Below are 17,992 nucleotides of genomic sequence, written 5' to 3' on the forward strand. Positions count from 1 at the left end.
TTGCATAAAACAAAAGTTCGTTTTCAGAGCAGTGTGGAGGGGGCCTGTGCACAATTCCAGTTATTGTATACAAAAGCTGGGTGCCTAACTTTTTATCCAGTGAGAAAAGAATATATCCAAGATGGTAACGTGGGTGTTTCCTGGCGCTTACACTGGTGATGTCTTGTCTGTCTCTCAAGAAACAATGGACAATTATTTGGGATTTCTCAGATTTAGTTGCAGTATTTTGAATTTTCATTTCCAATGGTTCTTGGCTGCTAAGTGGGTGAAAACGAGTTAACTTCTTGAATATTTTAAATAGTTGTCATTGGTTCTGATTTTACCTCCACTGGAAATATTTGAAAGTTTATGTTACTAACATCATTCTGTCAAGCTAATGTGAACTGAAGAACAATAAATATTTGATGTAGATCATGACCCAAATATTTCCAGGTCTGAGCTAATTTCTGTGCACATACACACACACACAAATATAAAAAAATGACTTTTCTTCCAACACTATTGAACTGTACATTTAAAAACGATTAAGATGATACATTTTATGTTTACCACAATTAAAACAAAACCCACTTCTCTTCCAAATCTTCAAAATTTGGAAGCATGCATTTACTGAAGAAAGAAGTACTTTTAAGAACTGCTGATTTCAGTTTGAGAGCCTATGGATTTCTTTTCACATAAAGTCAGTGATTATGAAGGCTTAATTTAAAGTGAGCCCTTCAGATGTAATCTCTCTCTATATATATTTTTTGAACTCAGAGAAACATTTTACTCAAAAATATGTAACGCTTCATGAATTTGTGTGTCACCCTTGTGCAGGAGCCACCTTAGTTACTCTTCTCCATTTTGTTCTAATTTTAACATATGTCCTGCTGAAGTAAACACCAGATGTTATAACTCTAGACAAGATGACTTGGCATCACAGAAATACAGAGCAAGGGGCCTAACAATCACCTCGAGGTTTTCAAGTGTTTTTCTACAAATGAGCAAGTTGAATTCTAGGTTGGGTCAAGAATCTGGGACTAGCTTCTGAAGCCATCCTCGGAGGGGAACCACCTGACGATGGAATACAAGCAGAACCCTAAAAAGTCAAACACGCCTGAAAAACTTTACACAAAAACAGTGATTCCCACTCCCCAAAGAAAATGTAACAAGGGTCCCATGCCCCACCTCACCTCTTTCTCACTCTCCAGACACAGCCACTTTGTTTTACTTGACAAAATTAGCATTTAATATTTAATGAAACATAATTTTTTCTAAAGTTACCTCCCCTTTTTTCATTTTATTTTTTAAATTTAATTGGAGGCTAGTTACAACATTGTAGTGGTTTTTGCCATACATTGACATGAACCACCATGGATGTCCATGGGTCCCCATCCTGAACCCCCCTCCCATCTCCCTCCCCGTCCCATCCCTCTGGGTTGTCGCAGTGCACCGGCTTTGAGTGCTCTGTTTCATGCATCGAACTTGGACTGGTGACCTATTTCACGTATGATAATATACATGTTTCAATGCTATTCTCTCAAATCATCCCACCCTCGCCTTCTCCCAGAGTCCAACAGTCTGTTCTTTTATCTGTATCTCTTTTGTTGTCTTGCACATAGGGTCATCGTTACCATCTTTCTAAATTCCATATATATGCATTAATATACTGTATTGGTGTTTTTCTTTCTGGCTTACTTCACTCTGTATGATAGGCTCTAGTTTCATCCACCTCATTAGAACTGATTCAAATGCGTTCTTTCTAACAGTTGAGTCATTTGCCATCATATATATACACCACAACGTTCTTATCCATTCATCTGCCAGTGGACATCTAGGTTGCTCTCATGTCCTTCAGTTCAGTTCAGTTCAGTCGCTTTCACACTCTAGCTATTATAAACAGTGCTGCGATGAACATTGGGGTACATGTGTCTCTTTCAATTCTGGTTTCCTCAGTGTGTATGCCCAGCAGTGGGATTGCTGGGTCATAAGGCAGTTCTATTTCCAGTTTTTAAATGAATCTCCACACTGTTGTACTAGTGGCTGTACTAGTTTCATTCCCACCAGTAGTGTAAGAGGGTTCTCTTTTCTCCGCACCCTTTCCAGCATTTATTCGTAGACTTTTTGATAGCAGCCATTCTGACCGCCGTGAGATGGTTCCTCATTGTGGTTTTGATTTGCATTTCTCTGATAATGAGTGATGTTGAGCATCTTTTCATGTGTTTGTTAGCCATCTGTATGTCTTCTTTGGAGAAATGTCTATTTAGTTCTTTGGCCCATTTTTTGATTGGGTCATTTATTTTTCTGGTATTGAGCTGCATGAGCTGCTTGTATATTTTTGAGATTGTCAGTTGGCTCATTTGCTGTTATTTTCCTCCCATTCTGAAGGCCGTATTTTCACCTTGCTTATAATTTCCTTCGTTGTGCAAAAGCTTTTTAATTAGGTCCCATTTGTTTATCTCTGATTTTATTTCCATTATTCTGGGAGGTGGGTCATAGAGGATCCTGCTGTGATTTATGTGGGAGAGTGTTTTGTCTATGTTTTCCTCTAGGAGTTTTATAGTTTCTGGTCTTACATCTTTAATCCATTTTGAGTTTATTTTTATGTATGGTGTTAGAAAGTGCTCGTTACATTCTTTTACAGGTGATTGACCAGTTTTCCCAGCACCACTTGTTAAAGAGATTTTTTGTCCATTGTATATTCTTGCCTCCTTTGTCAAAAATAAGGCAGACACAGCCACTTTTCGTCTCCAAATTTCTGCTTATTGATTACTCATGGTTGAGTGTTACCAGTTGTCTTACCCTGTGGAAGATGAAACCTGAACCCTCTTTCACCACGATCAACACGTATACACAACCCCTCTTCTCAATACGGTCGTGTTGTACATTCACTTGTCAGTCCATGCTTCCGTTACTATGATGCAATGTGCCGATTACAGCTGAGTTATGTAATACACTACAGCGACTTTTCCTTGCTTATCAGGATTCTTTTTTGGCATTATTTAAAAACAAATTTAATACAATTTTTTAAAGTTAGTTTCCATGTATAAGAATTGACTCTCTTGCACAATTCATCCTTGAGCTGATCTTATACCCAATAGTTTGTGCCTCCCACACACCCCTACTGGTAATCACTTGTGTGTTCTCTATACCTGTGAGTCTACTTTTTTTGGGGGGGTTATACTTCAGATTCTTCTTTGAATCAGTAATTCTTTTTCCCTTAGTGTTCTATGTGCCAATCACTTAACCCTAAACTCATCTTCAGCTATAAACTTTTTTTTTCCCTCAAAATCTTCAAACACATCCATCAGTCTGTCTGTCTGTCTTGGAAACATAACTGGCAGTCTTCTGACTGGGTGCTCTCATCTGGACCAGTTGCTCTTGATGCTCTCACCTTGGTAATCCCTTCTTTTGTACGTCCCACATCTTCCTCTTTCCTCACTTGGTTGAGGAATAGCTCCCCAATAAAGGTTTTTTTTTTGGCTGCACTGGGTCTTCATTGCTGTACTTGGACTTCCTGTAGTTGTGGTCCATGGATTCTATTGAGCGCAGGCTTAGTTGCTCTGCGGTACATGGAATCTTCTTGAATCAGGGATCAAACCTGTCTTCAGCATTGGCAGGCAGATTCCTAACCACTGGGCCACCAGAGAAGCTCGTAGTGTGTTTTTTAAAATATCTTCTCCCCCTTTCCTAGTTCCATTTTCCTCCATATTATTTTCCTTGTTTGATTCTCTCATCCTAAAGACTTTTTTCACATGCCTTGTGATCCTTGGCTGTCTGTACCTATGTAGGGTGAGGACATGATGAAGCTGACCTGAAGCAACTGGTTCATATGTTGACTGTGGCATTTCTGAAACCACGATTCTTTGGGTACTCCCTGTATGGTTGGCAAATTTTTCACAGAATCTCTGATCTGCTAGTAATCTAATCTCAGGTAACCAAGCAAGGCGAAAAGGTTGAGGTTCTAAATACTCTTATCACAAACATTCATATCACTATCAGCCCAGGTCCATGGGGATTAACTAAAAACGGGTACAGAGAATTTTCAAGAATACTCTAAGGCTAAAGGAGGGTACCTAGGGAAGCAACAGACTTGAATGGAGCCCCCTCCCAGTGTTTGGGGTTCAGATCTCATTGCAAAGGTATGGTTGCTGCCCACAGGATGGTTAAGAGGCTTGCTAGGTTTCCCAGGCTACAGCTGGTCCACAGTCACTAGGCAAGCAGGGTGCAGGTAGGCCAAGTCAAGATGCTGGCTGCGACTGAGCAGAAGGAAACACCTCCGCTGGGATCTAAGTGATCCAAGGCCACCCACCTCCCACCCCTGACCATTGATCAGGTGGACAGAATATGCCTGTGTTTGCTGAAGGGCAAACACACAGGAGACCCAGCCTGTTGACAGAAAGGTGGTCACATGACCAGTGCCACAAGCTAAGGGACTGTGCACCCTGGGTGCCCCCCACACTGAAACCCCCTTCACGTCACTGACAGGATGGTATTAAACAAGAGGCAAACCCGGGACTTCCCTGGTAGTTCAGTGGTTAAGAACCCACCTTCCAATGCAGGCAGGGGACACAAGTTCAATCCCTGGCAGAGGAACTGAGATCCCATGTGCCTTGGGGCAACTAAACCCATGCAACAATTAGAAGCCTGTGTGCCACAACTAAGACCCGATGCAGCTAAGATTAACAAGTATTAAACAAAACAAAACAAAACCTGAGGAAACCAAAGCATGCCAGAGCTGAGAAAGGAGAAAAGAAATGCTGAGGGTCCAGCTCACTGCCTGTGTTGGCCATCCTATCGGTCTACTGGGGCTGTTGAAACCAAGCACCACAGACAAGATGAGGTAATTAGAGATGGATGGCTTCAGTTTTGGAGGCTGCAAGCTGCAATCCAGTGTGGGCAGGGTTAGCTCCTTGTGAGGGCTTTCAGCCTCTCCTTGGCTTGCAGATGGCCATCTTCTCCCCTTTCCTCCCCTCTGTGCATGTCAAATGTCTTCTATAATAAAGGTAGATTTGGAGAGGCAACATACATCACTAACTGGCACGCTCGTTTCCAGTATGTCACCCTACCCTCAAGGTGACATACCCTACTATTCCTGGCTCTTCTATCCAGACACCCTCTCCTTTACCCTTTCTAGATAATAAACAAACAGGATCATGCTAGCATGTTGGAGAGGTAGTTGCCAAGCTGTGCAGAAATGAAGTCAGCACCAGGGGTCAAACTGCTTTCTGGTTTAGACAGACTTTCAATTAGTCCCACTTCAGGCTACTTTTATCCCTACAGGTCATGTTCATGACCACTTGGGGGTCTTTTGGAGGCGGGGAGAATACTAAATTGCTTCTTGGTATTCCCCACTGCTTGTCGAGTCAGGTGTCTGGGGTCTGCTGAGGTTGCTTTCCTGCTCCAAATGTTACTGTTTGCTGTCTCCTGCTCTTTGAGGCTTTATAAATCAGTAAATACACCTTGTAGAGTAATTTTAACTTGAAGCAAAGTAGCAAAGGTAATACGGAGAATCCCCTCAAACTCTTCCTCTTAATAGTGCTACTCCCATCACCACTGCACTTTGATCACAACTAAGCAATCGGCCAGCACATCACTGCTAACAGACTGTACCAGTTTTTCCACTGATATCTTTTTCTTCAATTTTGGCTGTGCTGGGTCTTCACTGCTGTGCAGACTTTTCTCTAGCTGCGGAGAATGGGGGGTTACTCTCCAGTTTTGGTGCACAGGGTTCTCACTGTGGTGGCTTCTCTTCATATGGAGCACAGGATCCATAGATGTGGGATCTTCCTGGATCAGGAATTGGACCCCTCCCTTGCATTGGCAGGTGGATTTTTTTTACCACAGAGCCAAAAGGGAAGCCCTAACTTATATCTTTTTACTGTTCCAGGGCTCAACTGAGGACACCACACCGCATCACTGCATCTAGTTATCAAGTCTGCAGAGTCCCCTCAGATATCTCTCTCCTGGTTTTCCATGATCTTGACACTGTGGAAGAGTTCTGGCCAGGTATTTGCTAGAATGTCCCTCTATTTGGATTGTGTGGTATTTTTCTCATGATCAGACAGGGGTTATGGTTTTGGGGGAAGAACAACAGAGTGACATGTCCTTATCACAGTACAGCAAAATAACTGAGATTGAGGATTCATCTCTAGCTCTTAATTCTTTAGCCTATTTAATACCTCATATCCAAAGCACAGGCAATTCATTAGGAAACAAAATTATACTGAATATAATGACACACTAGTGACTATTCTGTCAAGAAAAAAGGCCACTTGGTCATGTAAAACCAACCTGATATAAAACTGAAACACATTTTAAGAAAGTCATTGCATTTCAAAAAATTTTTTCCTCTTTATTTAAACATAAAAGACATTTACAGCATGCAGGTTAACTTAAAATTATATGGCGTCTTCCCAAACCAATTATCTCTGCATGTATCTTCAAGCACTGAAAAGAAACCAACGCATTCCACAGGCAGACTCAGACTCCTCTATCATCTCCTGCCAAATTGAGAGTTACGCACAGTAGTTTTCTTAAATTAGGCAAATAATTTAACTGATCACCATGAATAAATATTACTTTCATTTCACTGAGTTTCTTTTCTGAACCATTTATCAATGCCATTCAGAGGAACATTAATTTATTCAGTCAAAAAAAAAAAAAAGACATTGTAAATTGAAATAAGTATCAATGTTCCAGATGATCAGAAATTTTCACTTATAAGAGTAAATGCTGTGTTTAATGACCTACCATAGCAAAAGCAGTTCAATTAAAACAAATTTATGAAATTCTCTGTACATTTTGTGAAAATCTGAAATTATAAATAGAAAAAAACCATTGAGATATTTTAAAAACCCTAACATTGTGTATTCTGAACCACACACTAGTTACAATTCATTGTTTGTTACACAGCACCAATACCTGTGATACATCTTACAAGAAAGAAACTCCTATATTCAGACAAAAGAGAGAAAAAAATTTCTGCTTCATTTAAGAATATTGCCCAAAGAAGCAAGCTTTCATTTGCAAACAAAATACAAATGTCTGTGTGAATGCAGCCAAACATTTCTTCATTTAGAAAACTATCGTCACCAACAGGCGGTAGCACTGTTTTTAGTTAACTGCATTGCTTCAATCTTGCCGCTCTGCAAGTTTTCATCTCAATTTTTGGAGTGTTTCTTTTGATCAAGCCTAAAAACAATACAATCATTTTAAAGGTTGCTGCAGATCAGAACAGCGAGGATTTCTGACTGTTAAAAAAATAAATAAATTTATCTTTTAAATCAAAATTATTATAAAAGTGGAAATTACAATAGTTAAGGAAATAGAAAAATAAGCCAATTATGATCTGAGTCTTCTGACTATGGCTCCAAATTTAATACAAATATCTGTATATAAAACTTTTTCAAAAAGTTAATTCTGCCACCCAGATCCTAACACAGAACTTTCCAGCTTTCTCCTCTGAGTAACTTTACATTCCCAGTCTTTGCAAATTTCTGCTAACACAGTTGCAGTTACCCACTCCCAAGTGGTGAAGCAAATATTGAAATCTCTTTCCCTATTATTTTTATAGTTTCTAAAATAAACTGTTGACTTAATCATCTGAGGAAGAAGTGGCAAAAACAGATACACGTAATTACAAAATTACCAGCTACCGCCAACAAAATAATTTGAGGATTATTAGTGACTTGCAAATAATTTACTACTCCTAGACTAAATAAGAAGTATGTTATAGTGTATGATTTAGTGTAGCAGGTTAAAGACACCTCAGGGATTTTCAGACCAAAATTTACCTATTATTTATAAATTCGCCATATATTTGTCCTGTCCTTCCACATGTTTTCTCAATTTCCAAATGCTATAAATTTAGATCAACCAATACAGTACTAACAATATGAAATTATGTTTAATCCTATAATATCCATATCTTAGTTCATTTCATTATATAAAGTTGACAGATTATTATCCATCCAATTCTTATATTAACTAAACAGGCTCACAAAGCAAGGTGTTTCCAATTCTACCAAGCTATGTGTATACAGCATTGGGAAGAAGAGAAATGAATTTCTTTTCCAAACTGTTTTTCTTAAACAAAAGCAAAAGATTTGCTTTTGATAGTGTGAAAGATTTCTATTCAAGATAATTCAGCAATAGGCATTTCACAAGATAATTAAGTAGCCTTGCCCAGTCTCAAGTGTCTAGTTAGGCAGTTTTCAGTTAAAGGTTTCAGTGCTCAAAGAGTAGTTTTCAGAAGCAAACTTCAAGAGATGATACATGTAATTTTAACTCTGAAATCATTTCAAAGGATTTTTAAGTACAGTACTGACCTGATATAATTTGTGGGCATGTAGTGTTGTAAGTGGTAAAATTTAAGACATTTAATCTAAAAGTTCCATTTCCCCTAAAATAAGGTATTATTTTATAAGAAAAGAAAAACAAGCAGTAGCAGCTAGGTAACTTAAACTGAGATTAAAAAATAAACACGAACAAGTACAAAAAGCACAGTCCTATATGATACAGTTAGCTTGGCACAGTGAAGACTAAATTTAAGACATGAAAGACAAACTGTGTAATAAATAGGGCCACAGTTATAAACTGTCGTTTTTCCCTCCTAAGACGCCAAAATTGCACTCTAGTTGTGTTGGGAAGCAGCAGAGTTTACAAGAAGAGTGGATAGGAAACAGCTGTACAGGCCAGGTACAATTTATACACTAAAAAACGTTATAATTCTAGAGTTCCCAAGGGATACAGGCTACAGTCATTGAATTATGTCCTCTTCATACTTCAATTACTTTTAACACCTGAAGATGGAAAAAAACAGAGAAAATATTATTTATACAAAACCTGTGTTTGAAAAGAATGAAATGAAATATACCAATTAGTTTAAAAACAGTTAGCCAACAGCTTTGACCACTTCTCCCAAAACTCATCACAACAATGAATGATTTGATTTCTCTTCCTTTTGTCTCCTAAGCAGAGCTGTCTAGGGACAGTACAATATTGAAAGGAAGTCAACCCTGCATTTGCTTTTACTTACCTCAAGACCTATGAGTAAGCTGATATATAACTTACAGAGTTTTGTTTTTTTTTTAAGAAAAAGATGGTCAATAAAATGCCAGCCAGTAGACAGTGTCAGTGACATTAAGTCAAGGACCACTAATTAACTAGCAATGTTACATACATGGTAGCTGTGAAAAACAAAAAGGGGTGGGGTGTACCAATAAGCATGAGGTACATGTGCTACGGAAAGGAACAAATAAACAATCCCAGAGACTTCCCCTGTGGTCCAGTGTTAGGACTGGGCACTTTCACTGCTATGGCCCAGAGTTCAATTCCTGGTCAGGGAACTAAAAATCCCCAAAGCCGTGAGGTGTGGCCGAAAGTAAAATAAAATAAAAGTAAACAATCCCAGTAGGAGTTACCTGGAGGCATCCTTGTAATCCACTGCCTATTTACCTCTGTGTTTATTAGAAAACCTCAACGTGTCCAAAGCATCATGCAGCTAGAAGAACCAACCAGCCGCATAAAACTGGGTACTACGAGTATCACTATCATTCATACATTGCCATCTCTCCCCAGAATAAATGCAGTGTTTCGAAGTGCTTTTCTTAATAATTAAAAAATCTCTACAAAGTAGTTATCATATACTCCTCAATCTGGGCTTAAGATTGATCACTGCAAGACTTTAAAAAATAATAACCATTATACTTTGGACCAGCAATGAAACAAACCTGTACGTAATCATACTTTTATAGTTACTTCAAGTCTTGAAAACCTGTGTTACCTAGGTTAGCCAATTCCCTCAAGTGCTTTCATTACACTGAATCAGCAATCTGCTGCTAAAACCTATTTTACTTAACAAAGGTCATGGACTATGCTCTCTGCAAATGAGACAGGAGTTCAAAGTTCACATGTGAATTTTAATGTGACAACAATATCCAAAACAGATAAACTTTTACCTGATTTATATTTATCCTTTGAAAATTCTTTTGCCCACCTTCTATTTCAGAAAAGGCAGCTTGCACCTCCTCAGCATCTGCTCTGTACTAGGTAGTGATGCCTTAACTTGTATAATTCTCAAGAACGACTTTCATTTTATTAATAAAGAGGCTCAACAAGTCATTAATCCAAAGGGGAAAAAACGGGGGCAGAAAAACCACTGTAATGTCTGCTGATGTGACACAATATTAAACACATAACACCTACAATGTAATCCTGTAAAAATGTGCACAAGAATTCAATAAATGCTTTTAATAAACAGGGAACAGAGGAACACAGCAGCTGCATCCAGAAACAACCAAACACACCAGAGGTGGCCTACGCTCCAGAAGACTGGCCTTTTCTATTTAGTAAGTCAATGTCATAAAAAACAAAAAAAGAGGGTGGGATGTTATTCTAGATTCAAGACTTAAGGCAAATAACCTAATGTAAACATGGGTTCTGGATTATTCCCTGGTTTAGATAAACCAGCTGTAAAAGATTTAAAAATCATAAGTAATCAGAAAATTCCAAATATGGATTGATATAATATTAAAAATATTTTGTCAATTGTGATAATGTTGAGGTATATAGAAAAATGTTCTATTTCAGAGATACATTAAATGGGTCATAAACTTCATAATTTACTTTTATGCCTAAGAATTTTTAAAAAGGAGTGAAAACAAAAAAGAAATCAACTGTTAAAAAAGTAACTTGTTAAAGTTCATAAAAGTAAAAAAATCAGAATTCAAACTTAGGTGGACTCCAATATCCATTAACTCTTTCACAGTGTCACTCTCTTTTGAAACCTCTAGTATGTGGACAAAAAATTGTATTAAATTTATGGAAATGTGAATTCTCCAGAATACTGCTTAATATTCTACTCAAATTGCAAGCCAATGTTATGCAAAAATGACAACATAAAAACAAGGAAGATTAAAATAAAACAACTTTAGTGTTTGTCAGAAACAAACCAGTTAACTATCTCATAATTATACTGTATTTTTTAGTTTCCTTAGTTTCCAAACCACCTACACACTTGGGACTTGCTAAGAATTAAATCTGATAAAATAATAGGCAGCTATAATTAGCCATGTTGTATTAAGAAAATGTTCACAATATATTGCCAAGTTAAAAAAGCAGGCTATCAGCATATTCAGAACAGCATAGTATACTGGTAGTGTGTCACAGTTATTTACATTTTAACCTTCCCAATTTAAAAGTTATAATATTTAAAGAAAGTTCCAGAAGGATATATATATTGGGTGCTATTTCCAGATGATATTTATTTTCTTGCTTTGTGATAACTGTCTATTCTTTGACAGGGTGCAGCTATTACTTGTATTTACAAAGAAACAAGAACTCATAAATCAGTCAGAAAAACCACTCACAAGAGTAAAATGGCAAAGGCCACAGAAAAAAAAAAAGTATATAAATGGGCCAATAAATATATGAAAAATTCAAATGCATTCCTAAATCAATGAGATGCTTATTCCAGCCTATTAAACTGGACATTTAAAAACTATTAATACTGGCAAAGATGCAGCAAAATAGACAGTGTCCTTGGCGAGGATACAATTTAGCACAGTCATTGGGAATAGCAGTGTGTTAGTTAGTATGTGTCAAGAATCTTACAAATGTTCACTTTCTTGTGATTCCACTTATGGGAATCTTCTGGAAATAATCTGAAAGGAGGTATAAAAAGATGTTTCATTACTTCAAATTTCATACATGAAAATTTCAACACTGGAAAATTTCAAGTATGAAAAAATTAACATAATTAAATATCCAGTAAAATAGCCACAAAACCATGGTATTTACACTAGATAATACAACAGTTAAGTAAGAGCTTTAAAAAAATGACCCAGTATTAGGTTAACAACATTAAGAACACAAATTTGAATATGCAGATACTATGATCTGAATTATGAAAAAACTCTAAAGGAAACCATGGTAAGTTACTTTCAGAATCCCATATATAAAAAGAAAACATGCTACTAATGTTAGAATCCAAAAAAGTATTTAACCACCAGTTGCTGAACACCTCCCAAGGACAGCTGTGATTCAAAAGCCAGAGAGAGCTCACAAACCCGCGGGTGTCGTGGGGAGCTTACACCTGCTTGCCTCCTCCACCTCGCACAGCCACCGGCTGGCTGTTCTGAACAAATGCACCTCCTCCACGAATCGCACTTGGATGAGTTGGAGAAGCTGCTGGATGTTGCCCGGGACGAATAGGTTTAGCTAGTATGAAAAACAAATGCTTACTTTAGTCTCTTCTCTTTATTTACAACACATTCCCAAAGGTTTTTTCTTTGGCTTTTTGTTTCTCAGCAAATCCTTCCATCTCTCTTTTTCTTTTCAGTTACATCCTTTTGTCGAGGACCTATACAATCCTTAAAAATCTTGTTGAAAGGTTAAATTTAATAACTTTTTTAAAACCTTATTCCTGTATCACTGCTTTACAAGTAAAGCACAAGATACTGGATGACATTTTCTTTCAAGTCTCTTCTTGCTTTAATAACAGTGCTCTTCTTAGTTTCTCTAAACCTGACCAGTCTTGCTCATCTAGTTCTGACTTAGCTCCTTCCCCTGCTAAGGTGGCTATGCCTCAACGCTCGTCATTCCCAACAGTGCCACCCTCTGGTAAACTAGAAAATGTAACAAATACCATATGACAAATCAGACTACATTCTCCAGTAAATAAAAATATTTAAACCAAAGCAAAGCTTCATGGTTTTATTGTGTCCTACTAACCAATCTGTGCAGAATGTCCTCTTCTGGCCATATTCTTTGATCTGACTGCTTCCTTTATACGATCTACTTCCTGCTGATAGCGTTTGCGATCGCGAGATGCATTTTCTTTGGCTTCTTTCAGCGCAGACTCCAAAGCTTTCACCCTCTCAGCTGTAGCTCTGAGTCGCTTTTCCAGCTTAGGGAGCTCACAGCGAAGATCTGCATTATCACGCACCAGCTAAAAGTAGATACAGAAAATAAGGATTCTGGCTTTACTGATTATTTGAAAAAATATAAACATTTTGTAACTTCTCTTGGAAAAAAAAAAAACACACTACATTTTATGTTAAGGTTTTCCCACAGCTAGTTTAATTTAGGCAGCAACATGCAAATAATACATGTATCTATAAATATACTCATATGTCTCCCCCCAAATATAATTTCATTCAATATTGAGGGGCTGGTGAGACTGTTCTTCCCCCATAACAATACGTTATAACATAGCATTAGGTCTCTTCATCAAGAGACTCATCTGGTGGACATGAAAATCCTTTTAGATACAGTAAGATCCACAAGTAAACGTAAACTTAACAAGTCCTTAATAAGTGCTGAAAGAAAGGCTAAAATTTCCTGAATCTCACTCTAGTGCAAACACCAGGTTTACAGTAACAAAGACATACAAGTATGCCAAGGAGCTTAAAAACTAAGTAAATGAATCATGTTATCAAGCCTTAATAAAAGAAAAAAGTAAACAAAACAAACAAACCCCACAGTAAGTATTCCTCTTTTTTTTTTTTTGGCCACACTGCATAGCTTGCAGGATCTTAGGTTCCCTGACCAGGGATAGAATCTGGACCCCCATAATGGAAATGTAGAGTCCTAACCACTGGACTGCCAGGGAAGTCCCTACTTTACAAAAAAAAAAAAATGAACTACCTTGTTATTTTATATATTTCACACTCTGAGGTATTAAATGTATGAAGACCCCCCTCCCCCCAAAAAACAACAACAACGGCATTTTAACTTAAAGACTTGTCTCCCAGAGATTTAAAAATGACCATGAATAAATTAAGGAAACTGACAGACCTGAAGCCCTACAAAGAAAATAACAACCCATCTTTCCACTGGCCTCTTGATAAAAGGCTGTTAAAAATAGTAACTAATGTAAAAATCACTAGTGGTTTATTTATATAATTGCATGACACAGTAACAGAATGGCTCAAGGTATGAAAATCCTTAGGACTCTTAAGATTCAAATGCTTGTTACTTCTCAGTTTTTATTGCAGTGACATTGGAATAGACTCTTTATTACCTGTTTGTGGACTTTGGTGAGTTGTTCCAGATTATTTTCAAGAAAGGAGATTTTCTGCTTCTGAGCAGCACTGCCTCCAGTGTCATCTGAATCAATCTCAGCACTCTAGAAAAAGATCAATCAATGCTATGAAAAAGTATTACTGGATCAAATAAAAGGTCTAAGTTTACTACCAAAGCTGTTGCGACAATGTAAAGTTATCTCACTTGTGAATACAATTAGACACAGAAAGCACTACTGTAAGGCGAAAGGAGAAGGGAGGGGGTGGCCGAGGACGTGATGGTTAGATAGCATCACTGGCTCAACGGACATGACTGTGAGCAAACTCCGGGAGACAGAGGAGGTCAGAGGAGCTTTAAGGTGTGCTGCAGTCCATGGTGTTGCAAAGAGTCAGACATGACTTAGCGATGAACAACAAAAACAACAAGCACTACTACATAAATATCCACCCTGGTATTATTTTATTACCTTTTTAACCCTGGTGGCCAGGTCCTGAACAAAGAGCTTCCGCAGGTTGTGTAAAGTCTGAAGTTCCTTTGCCTTGAATTAAGAAAGCAGTATTTTTAGAAGCTGGTCTTCAAATTTACTAAAACCAGGGGAAGAATCCATTAATATTCCCCAATCCTATTTATTTCCAAGTTTTTCTTACCACTGTCTCTTCCAAACCTTTCAAGTCTTGTCTTGCTTGTTCTCGTCTATCTTGCATAACCCTGAACAGTAGGAGAATATACAAATACAGTAAATATGCGCTTTTGAGTCCGTAAATTCGTTTTATTTAGCACAAGTATTCAATCAAATATTTTTATCTGACAGGATCAATGCTTAAATTCATATACGAAAAAGATCTTATTTTGAAAAAATTTACCAATGTTTATCCTTTCAAAGAAATTTCTATATGCCTTATAATCTTCTAAAATCTATAGGTTATCAGGAAAGAACTGTCACAGCAATGGGAGAGATGAAAGAATATGTGGCATAAGCAGTGGTTCTTTCTAAATTTTAGAATATGTATTATCATATAGCATATCAGAAACAACTCTGACTAAAGGAAAATTACAGATTATAAATTACTGAAGACAAAAAAAAAAGTGTTTTTATGCAAGATCAAATCTGACAAAAACAGATTTTGTGGCAGATCCTGAAATCTAAACTTCTAAATGTCACGCTTTCGGTTTATTTTTATGATGGATCTTGTAGTAATTAATCTGAATCTTAATTATCAGCGAAATATAAGACCTTGCTTTCATTAAAGTACAAGAATGTATTGCATGTTTTTAGGTATAAATCAAACCAACTCAAGAGTGTTTAAGAAAAACACCCCTTCGCCTACACAAAGTGAAACATTTATCCACTGAATATAACTGAGAGCAATGCCTGCAATTCTCTAACTTAGTTTTTTATTTTTAAACTTGAATCAAAACATCTACTCACGTAAGTTCATGTAGTTTTCTGCTCTTTTCCTGATCTGTAGCTTTCAACTTTTCATGTTCTACTCTCAGGCGTTCTTGCTCTAACATCATTTTCTGGTTTTGGCTGACAAAATAAAAAACACCTCGCAAGATCAAAATCATTTTCTGAATGCTGTAATTAAAAATTTTCAAAGTCTTAAATTCTGTAGTCTCACCATTCACATACACCAGGCCTCCTCTTTAGGCTGCCGTCCACAGAGGCAGAAAGAGGATCTGGCCACATTCAGCCATATGATATTTTTCAGTTTGGTTTAAAACCATATCTTGATTTCGTATGTTTCATTCTCCTGAATTCTTTCCCTAAATCCATTAACAAAAAGTTCCATGTCCCAAGCTTTGTCATCATTTTTTGTTACTCTCCTTTGCCTCCTACTCAAATCATGATTTGGTCAAAGACCTCAAATTTCTATCAATTCTATGCTATATGTGTATGGCTGTGGAAGTAAGAAAAGTATGTTCTAGAAAAACTAAGACAACCACTTCTATTAAAAGAAACATTTTTAAAACACACAGTTTTCATAAAGTTTTTCTCAGGAATTCCCTGCTGGTCCAGTGGTTAAGAATCCACCTTGCAATGCAGGAACTTGGGTTCAATCCTTGGTTGGGGAACTAAGATCCCATATGCTATGGGGCAACTGAGCTCTCATGCCTCAACTAGAGACCCTGAGTGCTACAAACGACAGAGCCCAGACTCCCTAGAGCCATGCACCACAATTAGAGAGGCCTGCATGCCCCAAACAAGAGCCAATGCAGGCTAAAATAAATAATTATTTTTTAAAAACATTAAGGAAAGGATCTGGAGAAGACAGTGATGTGTATCTGAAATAACGGTTAAAGTTGGGCAATATTTTTTTTACTGAATATCTACATCAAAAGACCTAAGAAAAATTTTCAAAAACTTCCACTGGAACTAGAAGTTCTCACAAATGAAGATTCTTTATTTTCAAGTCAAAAATTGTTTCAAAGAAAAATGCAGGTTAGAAACATTAAAAATAAGGATATATTACCCACCAGTGACCTTTTATGTCCTCCTGTCTAAACAGGCAAGTCTTTCCAAGTTAGTTTCTACTACCTCAGAAGAAAGGAAAACACACTTACTCTTGAAGATCAGTAATAAGTTTTTCTTTTGCCTCGACTTCATCTCTCAAACTACTAATTTGTTTTTGATGAGTTTCTCTATGGCTTTGGATCTGCTGTTCAACAGCTTGCTAAAATAATTGGGGAAAGAGGATTTTAAGTCAGATTAATCATGATTAATAATGATGAATTAAAGCCATTAGAGTCCAATGTTACATCAAACTTACCTTAACTTCATTTGCCGTCTGAACCTTATTCAAGTGCTCCTTTTCCATTTCATGCACTTTCTCTGTTTGGGTGGGAAGAGAAAACAGAAGAGAGTTCTTGATACAAACCAAGGGGCAAATGGGTTTTATGAGGCTAGGTTCCTTAATGGGCTTTCTCTAGTGGCTCAGTGGTAAAGAATCCTCCTGTCAACACAGGAGACGTGGGTTCGATCCCTGGGTGGGCAAGATCCCTTGGAGAAGGAAATGGCAACCCACTCTAGTATTCTTGCCTGGAAAATCCCATGGACAGAGGAGCTTGGCAAGCTAGAGTCACAGAAGAGTCAGACATGATTGACTGACTAAACAACTTTCCTTAACAGTACTTGACTTTAAATTACCCAAATGCTACATAGTAAATTTTACTCAGTACATACTAATTAGTGACCGTAGTTATATTCTTTGTATTGATATTATGGTTTCCTTTATTTTTTTGGCCAAATTCTGGAATAGATGGGCTAGTGTGTGTAGGGAAACAAGACAGCTTTCTAAGTCCCCTGTGTCAGGACAGGTGCACATGGCACATGCACACATGCATGCACACACACACACACAACTTACAAATTCCTAGATTGGTCACTTCCATATTCAAAAACAATTTCAAAGCCACACTAAAATGTAATATTTACTATTCCAATTGGTCTGTATTCCTACTAGTGTATTCCCCATCAGTGTCAATGTTTACTACAATCATACTGGAGTCAGTTACAGTTAATAACATAGGTATCACTCACGAATAACTGGAAGAGAGTACCTTGTGCTCGAAGCTGAACTAGCTCTTCACTGAGGGAATCAACAGACTCCTCCAGCTGTCTTTTCTTTTGCTCCACATTTTGAAGATACTCAGTCAATGATTTGATTTTGGCTTCATGCTTTTGAGGAAAATAAACTGTTATGAAGTGGAGCCAATGAATGGAGGCAAACCTCTCATACACACTCAGTTGTTCAGAATATTTGAGAGTAAGCAAGATTTATCACTATATTAAACATAAAATAAACTTACAGAACAAGATACTTAAGACCAAAATGTTCAGGGGCAAGTTTTTATAAAGATGAAGAATTTAATCAATGAAATGGTCATCTGTGCAGTTTCTAACACTTACAAAACAAGGCACTTTAAAGGCTGATTTATGAAGTAATATTCTTACTGTTATCTCCAACTAACATTAACCTCTACC

General features: G+C 37.3%; 1 protein-coding gene and 1 non-coding gene across 4 annotated transcripts in view; both read right to left on the reverse strand.

Annotated features, from left to right (window-relative positions):
• Positions 1-771: 771 nt before the first annotated feature.
• Positions 772-880, reverse strand: LOC138990601 (U6 spliceosomal RNA). The gene has a single exon (XR_011466726.1). It is a non-coding gene; the product is annotated as a U6 spliceosomal RNA (small nuclear RNA).
• A 5,428-nt stretch (positions 881-6,308) lies between these two features.
• The window catches only part of KIF5B (kinesin family member 5B), a 47,928-nt gene continuing 36,244 nt past the window's right edge, over positions 6,309-17,992 (reverse strand). For 2 of the 3 annotated variants that reach the window (XM_070381874.1, XM_070381872.1), the window contains exons 17-26: positions 17,569-17,686; positions 16,779-16,840; positions 16,573-16,682; positions 15,437-15,538; positions 14,655-14,715; positions 14,474-14,545; positions 14,006-14,110; positions 12,715-12,931; positions 12,075-12,201; positions 6,309-8,783 (exon numbers count right to left, since the gene is read on the reverse strand). In XM_070381874.1, coding sequence (XP_070237975.1) covers positions 8,777-8,783; positions 12,075-12,201; positions 12,715-12,931; positions 14,006-14,110; positions 14,474-14,545; positions 14,655-14,715; positions 15,437-15,538; positions 16,573-16,682; positions 16,779-16,840; positions 17,569-17,686 — 981 coding nt within the window. In that variant the 3' untranslated portion in view covers positions 6,309-8,776. Of the gene's footprint in view, positions 8,784-12,050; positions 12,202-12,714; positions 12,932-14,005; positions 14,111-14,473; positions 14,546-14,654; positions 14,716-15,436; positions 15,539-16,572; positions 16,683-16,778; positions 16,841-17,568; positions 17,687-17,992 lie in introns of all 3 variants that reach the window. The other variant, XM_005891933.3, reaches the window with a different exon arrangement.

Source organism: Bos mutus, chromosome 13 (genome assembly GCF_027580195.1).
Source record: "Bos mutus isolate GX-2022 chromosome 13, NWIPB_WYAK_1.1, whole genome shotgun sequence".
In the NCBI taxonomy this organism is placed as follows: domain Eukaryota; kingdom Metazoa; phylum Chordata; class Mammalia; order Artiodactyla; family Bovidae; genus Bos; species Bos mutus.